General features: G+C 34.7%; 2 protein-coding genes across 11 annotated transcripts in view; both read right to left on the bottom strand.

Moving 5' to 3' along the window:
• Positions 1 to 3: 3 nt before the first annotated feature.
• Positions 4 to 21643, bottom strand: part of LOC112568216 — a 43691-nt gene continuing 22051 nt past the window's right edge. Inside the window, exons 2-10 of one of the 5 annotated variants that reach the window (XM_025245399.1) lie at positions 8089 to 8406; positions 7349 to 7488; positions 6697 to 6874; positions 6044 to 6292; positions 5438 to 5707; positions 5020 to 5154; positions 995 to 1075; positions 752 to 844; positions 4 to 344 (exon numbers count right to left, since the gene is read on the bottom strand). In XM_025245399.1, coding sequence (XP_025101184.1) covers positions 304 to 344; positions 752 to 844; positions 995 to 1075; positions 5020 to 5154; positions 5438 to 5707; positions 6044 to 6292; positions 6697 to 6874; positions 7349 to 7488; positions 8089 to 8406 — 1505 coding nt within the window. In that variant the 3' untranslated portion in view covers positions 4 to 303. Of the gene's footprint in view, positions 345 to 751; positions 845 to 982; positions 1076 to 1881; positions 2870 to 3112; positions 3208 to 3702; positions 4066 to 5019; positions 5155 to 5437; positions 5708 to 6043; positions 6293 to 6696; positions 6875 to 7348; positions 7489 to 8088; positions 8407 to 21643 lie in introns of those variants that run through there. The other 4 variants (XM_025245395.1, XM_025245391.1, XM_025245392.1 and 1 more) reach the window with 4 other exon arrangements.
• LOC112568219 lies at positions 13608 to 21130 on the bottom strand. Of its 6 annotated transcripts, XM_025245407.1 has the most exons (9): positions 20878 to 21130; positions 20069 to 20389; positions 18699 to 18832; positions 17966 to 18155; positions 16754 to 17667; positions 16131 to 16346; positions 15505 to 15670; positions 14716 to 14883; positions 13608 to 14347 (listed from the first exon to the last, which is right to left on the bottom strand). In XM_025245407.1, exons 1-5 carry the CDS (start codon positions 20936 to 20938, stop codon positions 17411 to 17413), a joined length of 963 nt encoding a protein of 320 aa, XP_025101192.1. In that variant the 5' UTR covers positions 20939 to 21130; the 3' UTR covers positions 13608 to 14347; positions 14716 to 14883; positions 15505 to 15670; positions 16131 to 16346; positions 16754 to 17410. The 6 variants fall into 6 exon arrangements, with proteins under 6 accessions (XP_025101192.1, XP_025101188.1, XP_025101191.1 ...); XM_025245403.1 differs by having other exon boundaries at positions 16131 to 17667; XM_025245406.1 differs by having other exon boundaries at positions 14771 to 14883; positions 16131 to 17667.

Here is a 21643-nt window from a genome sequence, read left to right as displayed (position 1 = left end):
TAAACACATTTATTCACATACATGCATAATGGTCATGAAATGTTTTAGTTTTATATTTTTTTTACTTTTACACTTCTACGTTTTTGAGCTATACAGCAGGACGACTTTCTACAGCAGTTACTATAAAAGCCTTATAAGGTTTATTATTAATGCATTTTATAAAAAGCGCACGGCAAATATTTAATACTTAGCAAATCATGTTTATTGATTTAAAATTGACTCAGTATCACTAACATTAATACAACATACAAAACTCGGAAACAGTTACATTAATCAGAGCACATGATGCTTAGCTAAACCACTTTAGGGAGCTGTAGGCATTTTTCCTACAATAAATATTGCATCTGAAAAAAACAGCAATAATAAAACAAAAATTAACATAAATATAAATATATTAATATAAAATTATAGAAAATGGCTAGATATAATTTATTGCGATACGATGTTTATATGACGTTAGATGTTTTATAAATTTTAATGTATCGAGTATTAAAAGTTTGTTATATAAACTTGTTTATTATTTTTAATACTAAATCATAATACATATTTCATTAAACGTTTAACCAGGCTATTTGTGAGATAACATATGTGTATAAGTAAACGAAAAATATGTGTTTTTTTCAAACTGTATTTTATATATATATATGTTTTACTTACTATGCTTTATACAACAGTTCATATTGGAAATTTACACTTGTTGTCTTTTTATTTTTTTCCTATATACAATTGATATCAATCTCCTGTTCCATACCTGCAGATTCAGACGCATTGTGACCTGTGTGAGTCAAGCCCACGTAGCCATGTTCATCACCATCCTGCCTTGTGACCATGTCATAGGAAGCAGCTAGGTATCAAAATAAGATTTGTGTATGCACATATCAAACTCAGCATATACTTATGAGAATATTCCTTTAAAAAACATCTACGACTATTGACTACAAGAATAAAAATTTATAAGAATTGCTCGTGGCAGTTCAAATACCTGTTGGCTGACCTTCTTTACATCTGTTCTGGGCGAGATCCACGTAATTGTGTTCGTTGTTGGCAGGTCTTCTAGCAGTGTCGTACACGGGATCTGAGATGAACACACATATATATATATAAGAATGTGAGCTTTTTATGCTGCAATTTTATTCCAAGTTCCGCGTATTGACAACTTTATGGTGCATCTCTTTGCCTTAACATCTAATAATTATTATATTGGAAATTTTACAACAATGATATTCTTGAGATTGTAGCATATTTTAACCTTGAATAAGTCAAGTGTGCTTTATGTAGATGTGTTTACCTTAAAAAAAATCTGGAAAGTATTTTAATTATTTGATGTTGCAAAGTGTCCTAATTGTGTTGATCATGTGCTTAAGCTGAGATTTACTCACATTAAGAGTAAATATGTATAATAGGGTATAAATATCCACTTGAAAACTAATATTTTTCCCTTATCCAAAGAACGTACACTTACTTGTATATTCAACTGCAATTTTTACTTTTTTTCTACGTACACCACCCGGTTGTTCTTCAATAAAATAATTCTATTTTTCTGTCGTATTACTTTCTTTTCTATGGTATAACTTTAATAATTAAGAGGAAAGAAATTTTGAAGGATGAAAGGTTTATGAAAGATTCCGTGAAGTTTGCCAGGATGTGTTTTATGTTGTTTTTTATTTTTTTATGTGATAGATGTTTAGTGCATATATTGTATAAGAAAAAAATAAACGAAAAAAGACATAGAGAACAAAAACAATTGCAGGCTGTCTTTTTCCCATAGTTATTTTAATATTACGCTAGCAGTAACCCCGTGTTCCCTTTAGCCTGAATTTGCAACGGACCCAGAATCTTAAATATTAAAGGAGTTTTAATTTTGCCAAATATGTTTAAGTGCGCTTTACCCAACAATTTAGGTCATATTGAATCATATTTTTAAGAAGTTACTGATATTTGAAGAATACCTCGCATGTTTTAAAAACAACAACAAATGATGTTAGAAATAGTAGACTATTTATTTGAGTATTATTAATACGTAATATAATGCTTTACAAACATCCTGATAAAGAATATGCCAAGAAGACTTTATAATTATGATTTTAACAATATAGAACAAATTGTAAAAAAAAGAACTAGAAAACATTTCTTACTCGGTAGACTGGATAGATATGCTAAGTTATCAACAAAATATTGAGCATTTAAAAAACAGAAAAAACACAAAAAGACATACACTTGCATAAGATTCAACTGATACATATGTACCTGAAAGGTAAAATATACTGTTAGCTCTCTCTCTTTCTTTTGTGTTTTTTGCCCATTCATTTTTTATTCACACGTTCATGTTCATTCCCATACACATAGCATAGCATATGTGCAGTGATACCGGTATGGATACTTTATAAATCAATCTTTACATGTATTGCTTGTCTCCTTAATTTGTCAGTGCATTTGCTTATCCATTTTTAATAAATCTGTACATCACACATCCACACAGATCTTAAAAATATCTTTTATACATACAACAATAACTAGTATTAACATTTCCTATTTAGCTTTACAACAGGTCCACATATCTAAAAGAGACTCTTTCCAGAAACGTGAAGAAACGATAAGAAACCTTCATTTCTTTGCTTTCTTCTTTATACTTTCACAGATCAGTAACACCATTCAACCTATTGTGGATTTCATCTGCCAGAAACTTCTAACCTGATGAATTAATCGTTAAACGTAAAGATGTTCAGTAGGTCGGCTCTAAAGTGAAGTAATTGTCTTCTGTGGTCTGAAGGTGATTGTAGTCCACATCCAGGTCTTCTTGTCCAGTTCGATCTTTCTCGAAATGTAGAGCATTGTATTCGTCTTCAGAGATGGCTTGTGTAGAACTTTCCTGTTACGAACACGTAAAGTTACTTTGCAAGTTGTATTGTTTTTAATTCAATATTACAAGCCGTGTTTTTTAAAAAAGCAATCAGCTGTTTCTGATATGCTTTTAGAAAACTCGAGAGAAATGTCATATAAATAAAGGCATAATTGCAAAAAATACTCCAAAACTAGCAACTTTGATTAAAAAAGGAAGCATTTAATTTTTGTAATCATTGCAAGATACTCGTCAGTGACAAACAATCCTTACAGGATTCATGGTTCCAGAATTTGAAGCCCAGGGAACTACATGGTACACGCCCAAACCAGAGTCTGTTAAAACTTCAGTGACATTCATGTAGCCACCTGGAAATTATAAGATTACAAAATCGTTATTATACATGACTAAAGATAACATAATGTAGCCTGTGAGCACCTATCTGCATGCCTTTACTACAACTTGTTTACCATGCTTCCATTGTCCCTTTCATTTTTTAACTAACAGACAGTCTTGCTTAAATCGAAATTTCCAGCCCGCTTTCTTTGACGTAGTTCTTAATCATGGAAACCCCTAGACATGCTTCATTAATTTTTACCAGATGCAGAAAAGGAGACAGAATGATGTAAGAGTTTAACTTTCTAACGCACACCATATTATTTGTAATAAATCTCAATCTGTATGTGTTTCATGCATTAAACTGCATTCCTATGGTTTTTTAAAATGTCCATCAACAGGATTGTCAAGCTTATGATACCACGATGTATACGACAAACTCATTCCTTTATGTTTCATAGATTTATTTATTTATTATTTATTTCTAAGCTTTGGCAACGTTAGTAACAAGAGATGCAATGTTTCACCTGATAAATCTTGGAATTTCTTTACAGCAACTGCTGGTGTTACTGTTGACTGGGCCTTTGCCGTCCATTCACTAGTTTCTTTTGCGACTTCTTCCGCTTGGTGGTCGAAATTATTCTCTTCATAAAATGCTGTGCTGTCAGCAGTCTCGTACACTGAATTATACCCATTCTCGCCCTGCTGGATTGTCCCTGAAGTAGGGATGGTGTACAGGTCACCTGAGGGAGCTGAGTGGCGTTCAATGGGAGTTTGTGGCTTCGGCTTCTTTACGACTGCGTAGAGCTTCGACAGCGGGTTGTTATGTTTCAAAAAGTTCCCAAAGTCAGATGAAGATCCTGATGTACATCCTTCCTGTTTTGCCATCCCTGCATCAATAATTTTTTTCTTACAATTATTTCTCTTGTAAAATAATTTGTTATGACTCAGTAGAACAACATTTGAGCAGAGTGAGATTTTAGGTATAACATATATTGCTATCATAGTTTTCTCAAAGCACAGATGTCAAAAGTACAAACAAATTGATAATGTTGCAATTTTTAAAAATATAACTTAAAGAATATTTTTAAATAAAAAAAGAAGTGTTCAATTTAAAAGAAAAACTACAAAAAATGTAAAAGTATGAAGAAACGCGGTAACAAAAAGACTCTACTTTCTATTTTGTCTCTCAAATGGTGACGGAAAGGAAAGCAGATTAGATTTGTCGAATTATACCTAGCTCTAGCAAGTCTGTTAAATAATCTTTTTATACATTGGAGTAGTATATACGTAAGAAAACTCGCCTGGCCTGTGGGTTCTCCTGTTGGTGTGTCTTGCTAAGCGCAGGTGTTAAACAAGATGAGGAAAGTATAACAAAAATGCCAGGACGTCTTCATTTACGAAAAGGTAAATGGAATTCATTCAAACTTCTTTTGTTCAATGGGAAAATGTGTACTAAAAGGAGAAAACTAAAATCATATGAAACGCATATTCCTAACCTCACCTCACTGAGAACCCTAACCCTAAAATGAGAAAGCGAAAAGGAGAGAAAAAGCAATAAAACCCAGCTAGAACTTCAATGGTTAGGCAGAATTGTCTCTTGAAAGTAATGCGAAAAGTTACTTATGTGAAATTAAATGAATTACAAAACAATAAGAACTTCACATTGTGCGATTCAAATTATATAGCACATTTATTTTACACTCTTTAAAAAAGAGTTTTAATACAAAAACATATCGGTGCTGTGTGTATGATTTAAAGCTCAGGGACTGACACAATACAAAACGAAAAATGCGAAGTTTCTTTCACGCTGCACATAAACTTCAGACCACAAGAAGTCTAACCTTTTCGGCGTTTTATGATGTATACAACAACAACTGCTATGATGACCAACACAACCACAGCAGCTGCAGTGACTCCACCTATTAGTCCACCATTTAGACTTCCGGTCCCCGCAGCGGTGGCTGAAGCCTCGTCTGCTAGAATTCAAAGAAAAAAAAGTAAGCAAAAAACAACTCAGCTTAAACACATAATCAAGATACTGAACGATAATATATAATTCATTTTTTATTGTAAGTAATGAGAGTATTGTATTTTCTGTTGGCGCTGCTGGTCCTAAAATTGTCCTTCATATCATAGTCAACACCAACCTTAACCATCTACTCCTTAATCTATGTTATGATTGTCGAGTACTTTTTGGTCTGAGCACAAGCTTGTCTCTCTACATGGAAAATTTGTAAATAAAGATTTGACTGTACTAACCTGAAATAGGTAGGAGGATGGTTTGTGAAAGAAACACATGTTTGTAGTAGGCATTGCTGGCTGTGCACGTTACTGACAGTTCTTCATGTTCAGTTAACTTCACAATGCAGTGCTGAATGTTGGTGTGTGTTGTCTGCCTAAGACACGTGATGTTCCAAGTGAACACAGCAGACGGGTAAACATCGACTGCTGTGCAGGTAACACTTATTATGTAAGATCCATTTTCTGCGTCTTTTTGGGTGCTGTTCAGAAGAACCGCAGAAGGTCCGTCTGCAGACAATCGCAGAATATATATTATATATTTAAATATGTTGTCACTAACCTAACCTTTGTTTCTTTGTATCTTTCACACACACAGAATCTATTTCTTGCTCTATGTTTCTCTGTTTTTCTTTCTCTCTCTCACACATTTATTGCGCTGCAATATCTAACAGGAATATAAATATTTTTAACTTCACTAAGATAACTAAATTGCATTTTTGACAATAAAAATCAAAGAGGAAGAATTACAAGTTAATTTGAAGTGTTTAGCAAACGAAAGGATGATGTTATAAAAGCAATAGTCCATTATTTAAAAAAAAAACACAGAAAAAAAATGGTACTTACACGCTACACCAATGATGAAGGAAGTTTTTCTGTTGATGTAGCCCTGTGGCCCCCACACTAGTCGACATGTGTGTAGTTCTCCGTTTAAATGTCGACTTGCATTGTTCACTTGTAGCACTTCAGTGACTAATTCATCCCAAGCAACTTTTGCAGGTGGACTACCAGTTGTATTTGATTTGCAAGTGCAATGAAAATCCGATCCCTCAAAAACGTGTTGTGGGCAGTCGTGAGTGGGTTCGTCAGGATAAGCTTCATGTTTTTGAACACGCAGAAAAACAATGTTAAGAAAACATGAATTTACTAATCCTAAACTTGTCGGCTTTGTTCTCAGAGAGCATTTTATTTAATTCTTGCGAAGTATTAATTTTCATTAAAATATAGTATGCAAGAAATACGATAAATAACAGTAAATACTCAAGTGATAAATGCATTTAGTAACAGCTTTCATGTAATTTGTTAAATAAAATAATGAACATTCTTTGTTAAAGATTATGTACTGAAATCTTGGTAGCTTTCCATGTATTTATATAACACTGCTTGTCTTTAAACTAATCTGTATTTTCGGTTTAAAAAAATTACTTGAATATCGTTGATTGTAATCAAGCTACACATGCTACAAATGAAAAACCTGTTTTTTTAAAAATGTCTCGTACCTATAGTGATTGTGTTGTTGTAGTAAACACCAGAACCTGGGAATACCCTCAGACTGTATGTGTAATGGCCTTCCACAAGAGACATTTCTTTTGTAAATGAACATTTTCCTCTTGTATAATTCCTTGAGTTATAAGTATAGTTCTTGAGTGTGCTACCAAATCCCATATACCCGAAGCTCTGCAAAGAAATGAAATGGAATAGGGACGAAGCTTAATTAAAGGTAATTCAAATGTTATATCAGCATCTCTCATCTTTATGCTGAGGAATATTTGTCATTTATATTTTTAATATTATTTTGCCGATATTTCACTCAAACTAAGGTAAACATGGTTATTAGGTGGCAACTAATCAGGAAACATTTTAAAGAAACACTTTATGGCTAAATGTCTGCTCTTCTTTATGATGTTTTGCTCCCCAACCAGTCTTAAATAGAAAATTAATGTGATTAATCACATGAATAATCTAGGCATAGCAAACCATAATGCGTGGGACAACAGTGATCAAAAATCACAGAAAGAATTTAAGCTTAGAGATAACAGTAGTGGTGAGGTATGTCAAATATCTAAACAACGTGTGCTTGACAATTATTTTGCATTCAAATCACATGATACCTGTCTATAGAACTAACACAGTTCGATAATATTCTAGTACCTTGTTGTTGTTGTTGTTCTCGTACCAAGCACACCAGTAGTTGTTGTCTGACGTGTACATTCTAAACACTAAGCACGTCCCGTTCACTTGCCAGTTAGAGATGCTCACACTGCAGTTATTAGAAGGGACACGTGCAGGCGCTGTGTGAAAATGAAAAGTTAATCGCAGACATTTGTTACCAACAACACAGAAAGATTCCAAGCATCCGCATCAAATGATTAGGTACATGAGATGTACGTACATATGTTTACGTACTATAGGACTTTACACGACCATTTTCTGGATTTGGGGCTAGTTCAATATACTTATCATTATTATAATTGGCTAACTGTTAAGTTCTTTAAGTTCATTTCTTTGTGGACTGAAAGTAAAAATATTATTGATAAATACGGATTTATATATTTTTAATTTTCTGAATAACTATCTTATATTCAAGACTTGAGAATCAGCTCTACTGCTGTCAAGCGTCTTGGTCAATACAGCCTAACATTTAAGAAAACATGTGTCTTACCTAGTAACCATATCATTGTAATAGTTTTTTGAAGAATTACTGTGGTTCTTCCATGTTTCTGTTTTAACAGCTTTGTGTTTTTTGTTGTTGTTGTTGTTTTTTGTTTTTTTGGTACACAGGCTCCAACACAAAACACAAAGCAAATGGTTTTATTTATTATAGAGAACTAAAAATTTAAAAAAAAATCATTAACCGCAGACAAAGGAAAAGTTAGGTCTGTTCCGCCTACCTATAACATGAAGCTCACAGTAGTCTTGTTCTGCTGAACTGTCGAAGCAAATGAGAAAACGAGCATGCTCCCTTGTAACATTCTTTATTTCTAGTTGACTTTTGTAATTCCAATTTTGAATTTTTGTTGCTTCTAAGTTGAAACGGTTTTTATCTGCAGATATGCAACTTTGCTGATCACAGATACCGATTGTCATTCTATTTGTGCCATTATATAAAAGCCACGACATTTTTGTTCCGTAATTGCTGCAACTGAAGGTGTCAGTACTGTCCTCGTATACATATTTTCCTTTATACGGGCACTCGTTGATGACCGGGTCTGAAAACCAAAGAATGGAGTTTTAAATAATTAAAGAAGTCATATTGCCAATACATTTGCAAAACAACATATATGCTTAACTAGTTTTTAACCCCCATTAACGTCTGAACTGCGGTAACGCGATGTGTCATGGAAGCACGGATGGTGATGGCCTCGGGCACGAAGGACCTATAGTAGACAGGTTATCGCAAACGTAGCACTTTGTAGCACCTGACGAGGGCAACAGCTTAAAGTTGGGATGGAGAGGGTGTTTTTTGTGTGAAATGATGTTATATGTCATCTTTCTGACTGAATAAAGGTATAAATTCGAAAGAATCCGATGTCAAGTATTAAAAATTGTATCTGCCTGATGTATTTGACTCTGACCAGCCTTGTACTTTACAAGTTTGAGAATAGCGTTATTATTAGGAATCTCATTTTAATAGACTAACCCCAGGATAGGGCAAAGCACACACCCCCGAGGGTAACCCGTGTTGAGTATATGCTTGTGTAACAGAATCATTATATTAATTGAGAAATGTATCGTTTGAGACGTCCGGACGCTACAGTACTTGGTGGAACTCAGAATCACACCCTCTGTGGTTAAACTCTCCGAAATGATAAAATTACACTAGTCTAGTAGGCACTTTACAAGAAGGTGTGGCTGGATATTTTCATGAACAGGATTTGAACATAGGCGTCAAAGTTAGAAGGAAATATTGCAAAACACCCCTTTAAGTGGCTTGTAGGCAAACTGGAAACCATTAATATAGGCTTGTTATGTCTTCTTTTCGTTCTGCCTCTTACACCACCAGGTAATTTTTAACTGATGCAGAGTGACTGACTCAACCAATAAAAACCAAAGCTATCTTGTTGCGACTATTCTTACCAGACCTGTAAGCAAGATACATGCTGGGCTGAACGACCTACCTGCTGTACACTGTGTTAACATCAAGAAAATTCACTCTTTAATCAGACATTATAAAAGAAGCTTTATGTTCTGTATCATGTCTGCAATAATGATCCTTTACTATAGATTAGTAGCTAGCCTGATCTCCACGCCTGACAGCAGTTTTAGGTTTCGTTTTTAATAAAGTTAACAAATCAAAGCTGTGGGTAATGACTATATAAAACATCTGCACTTAACACAAGAACAAATTTATTTTCAAATAGTTATTTGGTCTCAAGTCTCTGTCTGAAACTTGTTTAGTCAAGTCGTATTTTATCATATATAAATGGAATTATTCTTACAAAACACGTTTTTCTATAGCTTATTTTTTATACAATGTGACTCCTGAATGTAGCTACCTCCAGCGATGAAAAAAACACTGCACATCAACACAAACAGCTTCTGATCCATCGTTTTATTTCATAACTTTTAAATCTTCGAGGTTCACTGCTACTCCGCTATCTTTATCATGGTTTTATTAGAAACTCAAACCAGGTGTACACATAAACAAACTGAGGTCTCCATTTTAAACGTCTGTCTTGAAACGCGGTCGTACACTTGTAAAACACATCCTGTGTGATCAAACCACTGTTACTCGGTATTTACATCCTGTTGGAAACACTGTGAAACCACTGTGTCTGGTTGTTCAACAGGTACGGGATAGTACGGCCTTTTTGAAAAATAAACTGTTGATAGTTGACAAAATTCGAAGAGAACATTATTATGTTCATCGCGTGTTAATCAACAAAAAAATACTGGCAACAGACGGTTGCCAAACAAATCACACACAACATCGTTAGAACACACTTGTAGCCAGGTGTTCGCCTCGCGACTGGGAGTAAAGATGGAGCTGGTGGTAATTTAGCAATGCTTTTAGACGGCGACACTTCTCGCATTCAAGTAATGTTTTGTTGTTTTTTTCTTTTATATGTTTTAGTCCCCTTTAATACCGCTATATTGCAAAAAAAAAATGTAGGTTTAAGAAGAGTTTTACAGTCTATACGAATAGCTGGCTTCTGTCGCTTTCAATAACTATTTATTTCATATCACTACGGCCATGTAAGAGATTATTGCGTGAAGGGCTCTAGATCAAGGAGAGGAAAACTTACTGTGAAATAATGCTAAAGCTAAGTAAGAGTTTTTGCCTCTTACCTAATTGCTGTTATAGTTTAATCAAAATCAAATCAAATCCAAATTCAACTTTATTGTCTGTCGAGGAGACCGAGGATAGAAATTTTTCTTTTGCTCACAAGGGCAGGCAATACATACTCACACAGACCCTTTTACACACACAGTTAGGAGTAAAGATACACCACATTGTTTGTTGGATCTCCGGTCAAAATGGTCAATGAACTCTTTCAAGATACCTTATATTTCTTATTATATACTTTAAAAATGCAGTTGTGCATTGCCAGACTGCAACGAAATGTGTCTGAACTGCATTTTCGTCATCCTCCTAGTACTTTGTCAGTTGATACTTATTATCTGTTCATCACCTGTAGGCAAACAACATGTATAAATTTGTCTCTTATGTCATCTCATGCCTGTTGAGAGAAATCCCTGCATTTCATTAATTATTTAGATTGAGAGCAGAGAACTCGTCTTGTTTGTTCGAAAGGGAGAGCACATTCAACAAAGTGATGGCTGATAATGGATGTCAGCACCCTCATCTCTTCAGACTGAAGAGATATAATTCGTCAGTCAACAGTTTGAAGGAACATCTGCGACAGCCGTGACGACAATTCCCCGATATGGACATAACGATCGTCTGTTCGGCGGACTTCTGTACCGACAGTGTGTGTGTGTGGACATTGAATCATCTGACTGTGACATCAGATTACCTGAAAGGGGGAGTGTAGGCGATAGATCTATTTCATCTTTTTCTTTCATATTACAATCACTATATTTCTTTTTAAATCACCATTTTTTTCCTTTTAAAGAATTAAATGTGTTAACCGTTGGTCGGTCTTTTTTTTATGAACAAAGAGGAAGAGTGCGGCGAGCGTGTTTCTACATGTTCTCATCCGTCGGCTAAAATTCAACATGTCATTTATAGGTTACCATGGTAAATAGAAGATAAGAAATATAAAAAAGGGATAAGAAAAGAGAAGGAGTGAGAAAATTAAAAAAACAACAAAAAAGGTTAAATAAAATAATAGCCCATAACTCCGTTGGTATGTCGAACAACTGGTTAAAATCTTGTTCCAGGTGTTGACATTGTTTCTGTCTAGTCATTCCGCCAGTGTGTAGGTGTGACAGCCCAGTGAACAAACAGTGTGTCACCTGCTTGTGTCTGACTTCACCTGTACACGTCGTCTGCTGTGAGTTGAACTGCTTATCTGAAGGAAACGTCTCAGTCTCTCATTCTTCTCTCTTTCTTCTTTCTTCCTCCCTTCTTACACCGTTAAACGTAAGGCATGCCTCACCCACACCCACACACACAAAACGTATGAGAATGCAAGCATACACTCAAACACGCACACATTTATTATAGAGTTTATTTCACACAGAAAATGGTAATGAATCATTTATTTTATTTTGAAAAATATAATTTTTTTAATAGTTACAATACAACTGTATTTGTCCACCAGGTCAGTTTTCAGATTGCAATCGTCTAGCATTACTTATATACCTATAAATGTTGAAATAGTTTCTCCTTAAGACAATGACAGGAAAAGAGGAAATTTAAAATAAAGAGAGAGAAAGAGAGAAGAAAGGTGTGCTGATAACAGGATCAGGTGACATAGTGTTGTCAACATATACAAGGAAGTAAAACGCTCATCCAGTACTCGACTGTTTTCTTAGTCCTACCTGGGACACAACATGAACGACATGACGAGAGACGGAGAAGCGAGCAATGCAACTAGCAAAACAAATAACCAGGACACTTTGGGGAATCCAAGGTTGGCTAGATGCGGGTGTACTAAGTATAGATAAGTATAAAACAATCAAACAACATCAACAAAACGCCAATAACAAGCAGCTGCTTCAAATCCGAAATGATGTCCGACAGAAAAATGCTGTAACCAAAATCCGTACTGAACATAACAATAAAAATGACAAACCAATTATCACCTGAATACCATGAAATCCAATAGCAACAAAAAATGTTGAACCATTAACAAGGTCATCAATAAAAATACGAAGCTTCATAATATTCACCAACTTTCTAAAAGTAAAATAGACACCTAAAATCACTGTAACTAACAAACCCTGTAAAGCTTTTTTTCAAATACCTCTCCATTAACGGATAATGTGCGTAAGTAACAGTAACTCTCGATGATGCAAACAATACACCTATATTCAATAAAGGTACTTTTAAAGGGTTTAAGGCATAAATACCTAGAGGGATAAACAAGACCCTAAATCTGCCTTAAGTGCCAAATTTCTATAAAAAACGCTCAAAAAAAAAGGAAACATATACTTCAGAAGTAATAAATAAAATCATACCTCATCGTAAACCTTTAGATACTTGTATTGTATGAAATCCTTGAAGAGTCGACTCTCGAATAATATCTCGCCATCACTGAAATATAGTAAAACCAATCAAAGTTAAACCAAGACTATGAGTTACTTAGAATAACCATGTATTCAACCTGCAAACCGTGGAGTCAAAAATCAAACTCCAGTACAAGCAGTTAAAGGTCACAGACTAAAATTAAGCTAAATGAAATTGATTTCAACTTATAAATATCATTTTAAGAGAAATATGAAAAATCTATGTTTTTATTTACAATAAAGTGCACATTCTATAAATTTTAACAATTTAGCACAATATAATAATTACACAAATATGTTCTATACAATAAAATAATAAAATATATGTTTATTACCTAAATATAGTATACAACAATGAATAAACAAAAAGAGGTACAAATAATTATACTGGTGCATATTATACATATATATAAATACACAAACACATATGCATAAAAAATAAATAAACATATACATATATGTATATACATACAGATATTCATATACATACACATATGTCTATACATCAGACATTTATATACATAAACAAATGTATATATAGACACATATATAGGTACACACATGCATATACATACACATATAAATACACACATATATACCTATCCCTACAGATATTCATATACATATACATAAATATATATACCTATCCCTTCATATATTCATATACATATACATATGCAAATAAATCACATATATCTATATAAAAGCAAATGATTAAATACATATACATCCACACTCACATATCTATCTACACAAATGCATATACATGTATGTGTAATACATACGCAATATACATAAATAGAAACAAACACAGCCGTATTATGGAAGCTTAAAATGCATCGGCCCCTTGCGGGTTTTGGGAGAAATAACTCCCTCATCCCTTCAAAGCCCCACCCTGAAAACACCTCTCAACCCTTTATAGTCCCTCAGCCATCCAAAGCCCCACCCTAAAACCACCTCTCAGCCTTTAGTAAATACCAGGAGACAAAAAAATAGACATGATTCAACAATTTATTATATACAAGCAGATATAAATGTACATGGTTTTAATATTTCTTTACAACAAAGAATATTCATTGCAATTTATCATATACATATACAAGCAAAAAAAGGGTTTTAGTATTTATTTACAACAAAGAATTTGAGTCTTCAAAGACTTCAGGCAGTGATCGCGAATACCTGATAAAAAAAAGTCATTACAATCTTCAAAACATTTTATTATATACAAGCCAAAACTAAACATATGGTTTTAACATTTATTTACAACAAAGAATCTGAGTCTTCAAAGTCTTCAGGCTAGTTGTCTCAATAAAAAACTTTCATTAGATTTCACAACAGCCACTTTTCCCCCTAAATTCTCTACACACAGAATCCTCTTCCAGCCTATCAAATTTCTCACTTGAAACATGGGATTGCTGCTGGAGTCATTCCTTGATCACCTACATTTGATAACTTGATTCATTGGTGGAGCAAGCTTCAAAACATTTCTCTGTCCTACTCAACAGCATGATCCATCTGCAATCAAAATATTAGTCCTTGAATGATAAGCAAAAACAAGGCATTTCAATTTATTCACTTCTTACCCATGTACCATTCAGATGAAGTACACGTTTTTCCGCTTTTTACTATTTGTGAGCTTTAAAGCAGCTAGGAGGCAACAGGAAGTTGATGGTCAACACCATTTATGTAAATAGATTCATGTAGGCTTGCTTCTAGTGTTGATTACCTTTTGTGGATTAGAAAGGAAAATTATAAGACGTAGAAATACTAGAACCATATCACATCAAAGCAGTTGTACAACATGCAGAGATTACCCAGAACAGGGTAATAGGCAGGGTTAACTTTCTTCATAAACACATCATGAATGACAAAGCCATGCTTACATTGATAAATTAAACACATGCACGATTATTTTCTTTGATTTCTAATTTCCCTGACCCTCAGATGGCTTTGTCCTTTGACTTGTTCCTCCATTCTTGCCTGTTACTTCCGAACTGTTTGTAAGCAGTGGCATTAATCTCCCCTTCAGATATAATATCCCCAGGTGGCTGCTGTGCACAAAGGGAAACTGTGATGGTTAGAAGTCAAATACAAATGTTTCATTGTAATACATTTGTACATGAAACCACAGTCTACTTCAGGGTCTTATGCAAACCAAACAGGAAAGCCCATTGAATTGCAAAAAAGAAAACAAAAATTAATCAAGTATGCTCTCAGTATCCCATCCTTTGCCCTACATAACTAGCACGACAATTTCTACCTGCCTGCACACACTATTCCTTCAAAGAAGCATTTCGAATAAAAGAGCCTGCTCTGTGGTAACAATTGTCTTGTTATGAGCAGCAACATCTTTCATGTATTGATGAAATGTCAGTAGTTTTCAGTGTATGGTTAGATATGCTATATATCTCTCTCTCTTACATATCTATATGTAAAGTCTTCAATTTACTTGAACAGGAGCATTAAAAATGGAAAAAATGGAAAAGTTAAAATTTGGAAAAGCTATCAAGTGACAGGACACTTAAATGAAAGTGGAGCATTTATCTTGTGAGACTGACTTATAGCTAAACCCAGTCAGACTCACTGCGAGAATCTCTCTCCTTGCAAAATAAAGTACTTAAGCTCACAAAATAAAAAAGTAGCAATTTAAGAAGCCACTTCAAAACACTTACTGGTACAGCAATAATCCTGTTTGATAGGTAGAGTGATGGAATATTTTAGTTCTTCTTTCACTTGCGGGCAATTTATAATTCCACTCATTCCAGATTGGGAATAACCAGTCTTGTCATATACCATGTCAGTTGATTTTCTTACAACCCTTCCAGGATTTTGAATATCCTTCAAAAATAAAGTAAAGCATTCTACATATCCTACAGAACATGTTCATTTATGGCATTGTCACAACTCTTCATGAAAAACCACTAATTACTGTTATCTTATCACGTGTGTGTGCATTTATGGAGAAACAATTTGCAGCCTGTGTTGTCTCTTTTTCTAATATATATCCTACATTGCCCAAAGATTACTTGAAGTTATCACTAAAGTTTGAAATAGATGAAACTTTAAGCTAATGAGCTTGGTTTGGTTGTGTTTACATTGTGTTTAACTTAACTGCAACTGTGGTCAGTCTTAATGTTTGCAAAAATGTTTAACAACTTTACAACAATGTTATTTTATATTTTATAATTGCAGAATGCAAGCAAAATAGAACACACTTTAAACATTTTTTGTAAAAGTATGCAAATGTTATAAAACTATACTAGTTTATATGAAAAAAAATATATAGAACACATTTTACCAAACACTAATGTATTTCACTCTGTCAGGAAAACTGTTTGCTGTTCTCAATGATGAAGAAATGTGTAGCTTTATTTTACAACATGGAACAGTTTGTACGCACACTACATTCAGCTTGGCATATCTTCAGCACACTGTGGAGTCATCTGTTGACTGTTTTGTAGTCGGCATTATTACAATGCTTACACTAAGCACGATCCTCAATCTTCAGCATTTCCTAGAAAGTGAATTAACCAAAGTCTCTGCATTTAAAAAAAACGATTACAATAATCTATCTTATAATACACGATCGAGCGTTCAAATTTCAATAGAAGGTAAATTGCTGAGAACTATTATAGGGTCAATTAATTATCAGGATTATTTGAAACACTAATATTTTGAGTCGAGAATTTATGCATACATTACTTTATGTTACCCATGCGGCATCTTCCTACAGCGAGCACATGGTACAAAGCGGAAGTAGCACGCGACAAATCGACGGTTCGGGCTGAACTATACAAATTAAATTAAACTAATACCAGAAATAACGATATTGTACAGACAGTTTCAACTGGTATGAATAATTCATGTTATAATATTGTACAGAATTTAAGGGCCCACTCCTCACCTAATTCACAAACTCACCGAGAGTGCGATGACCAAAGCGGTTGTTGCAGGTAGAAGCCCATCGGGCGGCGAGTGTGGAGTCTGACAGCCGGTCAGCAAATGCAGGCGCGAGGTCAGAGGTCGGAGTGAAAAGTCCGACATACGGGTCACTGTCAGCGCGTAACGGCTACGCCCTATGGGCGTTCGGTCATTTAGGAGCGGGATAGCCCGTAGCCCTTACTTTCCCCCGTCCTCATGTTGGGGGCCCTTCAAAATCCCAAAGCTCATGCAGACTGGGAGTGTTTCAGTTAGATTAAAGAATGTGTTTTGCTTACTGTTGCAAAAAAAGGATAATCACACACACACACTCACAAACACATTGCGGATTTTCCTTTTGATACAATAAGAACTGAAATCTGAGTTGTTTTCGTCGTAAATATTTATGTCTATAAATGTTGTAGAGTGGGTGTATATGTGAGCACATGCGTGTGTGTGTGTGTGTGGGGAGCAGTAGGGTGGGTGTTGTCAAACGTGTGTGCATTCATTCTACGCGAATATTTTTTTTTAATGTAGGACACTTTACTAACTATAATTTACCAGCTTAATATATATTCTCTATTAGGTAGTCAAATATTTCCATTAGACACAAATTATCCATTTTTACAAATGAAATGGCAAAGTAAAAATGTAAAAAGCTTACTTACATGCTACTTTTAAGGTGTAATTAACGGTAGTGTTGATAACCTCGTCAGGACCCCAAGTCTGTCGACATGTATAATTAGTGAAGCTCTGTTGGCGGCTGACATTCTGAAGAAGTAGTCTATCAGTGTTTAGTCCATCCCACACAAATTTTGCAGGCGGGTTTCCCTTGTTTTGAGAGGTGCACATACATTTGACAGTCGATCCCTCAAGAACAGTTTCTGAACAATTGATCTCAGGCTTCTCAGGAGGCTCTGGACAATGGACAAGAAATTACAGCCTTGGGTACAAAACAAACTATATCAATCACCACATTATTGCACCCAATGATTTAAAGTTATTGTAATGATATTTAGTTGGATCATTTGATCCACTGGGATGGGTTTTCTTAAATATATATATATATATGTTTCTACACTGTTGACTGCATTTTAGATTCTGTTTGCCTCTTTAAATTTAAAAAAAAAACTGACTTGATGTAAAGAACTATTTTTAATCAATATAAAACACATAACTGCAATTATTTTAAGTATTGTTTAAGTCAAAGATTACCAATGTTTATCGTCGTTACAAGGCTGTCTTGAGGACCTGGGTCTATACTGATTTTGTAGGTGTAACTGATACTGTGGGTGAAGTTGTATCCATTAAACGGTATTTCCTGCCTGAAGGAACAAACTCCTCTCATGTAGGTTCTTGAGTTGTTCCGGTATGTAGTCAGTGGGCTTTCAGATACACCTGTCACCTACAATGAAAAAAATAACGAGCCAAATAAATATGCTAACATTCACAGAGAAAACTAATTACAGAACTACTTCGCAAATATTGCACGATTAACCAAGAACAAACATTGATGCTAAAATGGCGCAGCTAAATTTGGTCAATTTGATTCTTTCTTAACTCAAGTGTGCTAATAAAATATATCCATAAATAATTGTTACTCTCAATGCCCTTCTAACGGCTAAATTGCAGTTAAGTAATTTATTAACCCATTTTACAGAAAGAATGACATATTCTAAATATTAGTTTTGCAATATCTAAAAGAAATTTCAAAAATGGGTTTTATAAGTAACTTTACTTTTAGTTAACTTTGCATAATTTCCCAAATTTTATACAATCTAGTTTCTCAATTTCATCGCTGAAAGATTTCTTTTGATAGCTCAGAATATCAACAAAGATTCCTTCACATTCTACATTTTTTTAAAGTAGGCAAATAAATTTTGTGAAGAGTGCATTTAAATATTAAGTTTGTAAAATGTTGCATGTACTCATTTTCTATCTTGTTTACCTCAGTATTGTTAACGCTCCACGTGCATGTGTAGACATCATCTGACGAGTACATCTTTTCTACCTGACATTCTCCTTGCACTTGCCAGTCTGATATCCACACACTGCAGTTTTCAGGAACAACTTCAGCAGGTGCTGTTAAAAATGATTGGTGGCAGCACTGACTTTTATTACAATACAAATCATGAGATAATATCACTTGCTAGACGGTGTTCGTCATCCTTTACGAGTCACAAATTTAAGCACATTAATTTATCCTCTTAGTCTGGTGTTCTCTAAATGGTCGAAACATGACAAATATCTGCTGGAGAAAATGATATCAAGGAATATAGATGTCTACTTCATTCATGCAATTGCACCAAATCTGCTTAAAAATAATAGTATCAAACATGTCAAATGTAAGACCTTACCACAAGTCAAAGATGACGATAGATTTTAGTGACAGTTATATAATTAGTAGTTCCATTCTACTGTCATTAATAATATGTGACAAAAGAAGATAGTCGGAAATAGTTCTTGTGCAGACATCAAATCATCGTACATTGTTTGGACCTACATGATCATAGAGCAGAAAGGATAAAAATACTAAATAGACTATCATCTCTTTCTCCAGCAAGCTGCCTAAAGAAACCGTTATGGCAAGATAAAGGAGGCTGGCAGTCGATGGGATGTGGAGATGAAACAGTCAGGTGCAGACAACGACAAAACAAGTCTAAGGCAAGAATAATGCAAAACAAAATATTTTGAACTATAAAGACCGTTCTGGTATCAAGAGAAAATTCAAGACCTGTAGATTATTATTGCAGGAACCTTTAAATTTTTAAGTATACAGTATTTGTGTGTGTGTGTGTGTGTGTGAGAGAGAGAGAGAGACATACAGAGAGAGAGAGACGTAAAGTCCCTAGGGACGGTTTAAGTGTTCGTTCGTGTACAGTAACTCTCGTATAAGTCGTGTGTAAAGTCTCGTAATCGGAAATCCGACACATCGAGAGTAAGTGCAACGAACTAATCTTATCTCCTCCAGCTGATCCAGGAAAGCCCAAGAGAGGGAATCTCACTGTTAGCACTCATACAGACAAGTTGAAGGAAGGACAAAGTAAGCAGCATCAAATATCTTAGACCTGAATTTCAAACAGTACAGACAGACATTCAAATCAGGTCAGGCTAAAGATAAAAACAACTTGTTGGACAAAATCAAGAAGAAAAACTGAAATAATCATACATTTAAGGTACATTCGATGATCTGTTTGATTCTTATACTTATGTATACTTGCAGTAGGGACATAGGTCTACTGGTGTTATTGGCCTGTAAGGTAATTAAAATCTTGTATCTTCCTAACGGCTAATAATAATGAAAAGTATACTACCCACCTGTTACCCGAAGTCTACACGAGTCTATGTCATCGCTGTAATATTCTTTACAACGGAAAAAACGAGCTTCGTCCCTTGTAACTCTCGTGATGTTTAGAGTGCTCTTGTACAACCACCAAGTCTCCTCGGCATCTAATCTGAACTGATTTCTCTCTGTGAGGTCGCAAGATGTTCCATCGCAGTCACCGATTTTGTCCCCCAACCTGTTGTCGCTAGAATAATACCACTCTATCTTGCTGCGATACCGATCACACGTAAGGCTGATCTGACTGTCCTCTGCTACATTTTTCATTCCATCTGGACAGTCATCGATCGTGAGTGCTAAAAAAAATCAGACAATGACATTTAATGACAGTCTCATTTTTACGTAAAATAAGAGTGCACAAATAATTTGTGTCTCTTTATTATATTCGTCTTATAGCTCTCACTAAGGGTAGATACAGAGGGCGTTAGCATCAAATTATGTCATCTGTTTATACATATAAGTAGATAAAGTGTAAAACTGTATTTCGATTGTAAACCAGTTTAGTTACTGACTTTGCTAGCGAACATATATATAATATGAAGAACATAAAGAAGATCAAGATAAAGCGTCCAAGACAGAATAACTGTGATTAGAAAAACAAAGAAAGATAGTCAATATACCTTCCTATTAGTGATATTAAGGACCAGACATTGTTATATACTGTACATGACAACTTTGTCTGAAAGTCAGTATCAACAACCTTAAGTCCTAGAGTAAAAATAATGTATAAAGCAATGATACAAGACCTTAACTTCATAAATGCATTGTATAAAGTCTTACTTGCCTGAATAAGCTTTTTGCGGAAGGAGTATAAGACTGTAAAATAACAAAAACTTCGGCCCCATCACTTATTTTTCCATCTGCTGATTTCAGAGTTTAGAACAACTCTGTACACAACAACGATCTAAGTACTGCTCCTCATGAAGCCACATCCCTCGCAGTGGACTGTGAATACTGTACTCTCGTAGTCAAACAACCTCCAGTCGCACCGACATCGTGTGACACACGACAGGTATTCACTTCCCTGTGCTCAACCACGTCCGCCTGAGGTCGGCATGTACAGGTAGACACACACGGTGCAAGAAACTCCTACGCTACTGAAAATAGTGCGTGTTTTTATCATGTCATTGTGTTAAGAGAAGTAAGCATCGAACACAAATATGAGCACTAAGGTTCCCCTCAAAATCCTTGCGTGTTTTTTTCTGTCACATTTCCAACCTGCCAAAAGTTGTGACTGTTCACTTGCCATGCTAGTGAACAAAGAGTTAAACGCGCGGAAGAATAGTAAAAATGTCTTAACGCCCTCTGCCTGTGAGTATCTCTATTTAAGACTACACTAAAACATGCAGCTTTTATAAAAAAAAATTATTAGGAATACATGTTCTTATTCAAGGGGGTTAACTTTTGTCAATAAAGTGTCTGAGCAAGTAAGAGTTTTCTTTCTTCTACGAGAGGAAAAACAGAAACACATTCATTCACATATATGCATAATGGTCATGAAATGCATTATTTTTATATTTCTTGCTAATAGCGAGAAAAAATCTCATTTT

Source organism: Pomacea canaliculata, linkage group LG7, assembly GCF_003073045.1.
Source record: "Pomacea canaliculata isolate SZHN2017 linkage group LG7, ASM307304v1, whole genome shotgun sequence".
NCBI lineage: Eukaryota > Metazoa > Mollusca > Gastropoda > Architaenioglossa > Ampullariidae > Pomacea > Pomacea canaliculata.
The sequence above is the reverse complement of the archived record's forward strand: the minus strand, read 5'-3'. Positions and strand labels throughout refer to the sequence as shown.

Excerpts from the sequence above, each read along its gene's own strand:
- LOC112568219 (XM_025245403.1), bottom strand. The coding sequence starts at position 20,938 with ATGGGGCCGAAGTTTTTGTTATTTTACAGTCTTATACTCCTTCCGCAA. Across the intron at positions 20,390-20,877 it reads TCCGCAAAAAGCTTATTCAG|CACTCACGATCGATGACTGT; the intron begins GCAAGTAAGACT and ends GATTTTTTTTAG. Across the intron at positions 17,668-17,965 it reads TGTAACGACGATAAACATTG|AGCCTCCTGAGAAGCCTGAG; the intron begins GTAATCTTTGAC and ends TCCATTGTCCAG.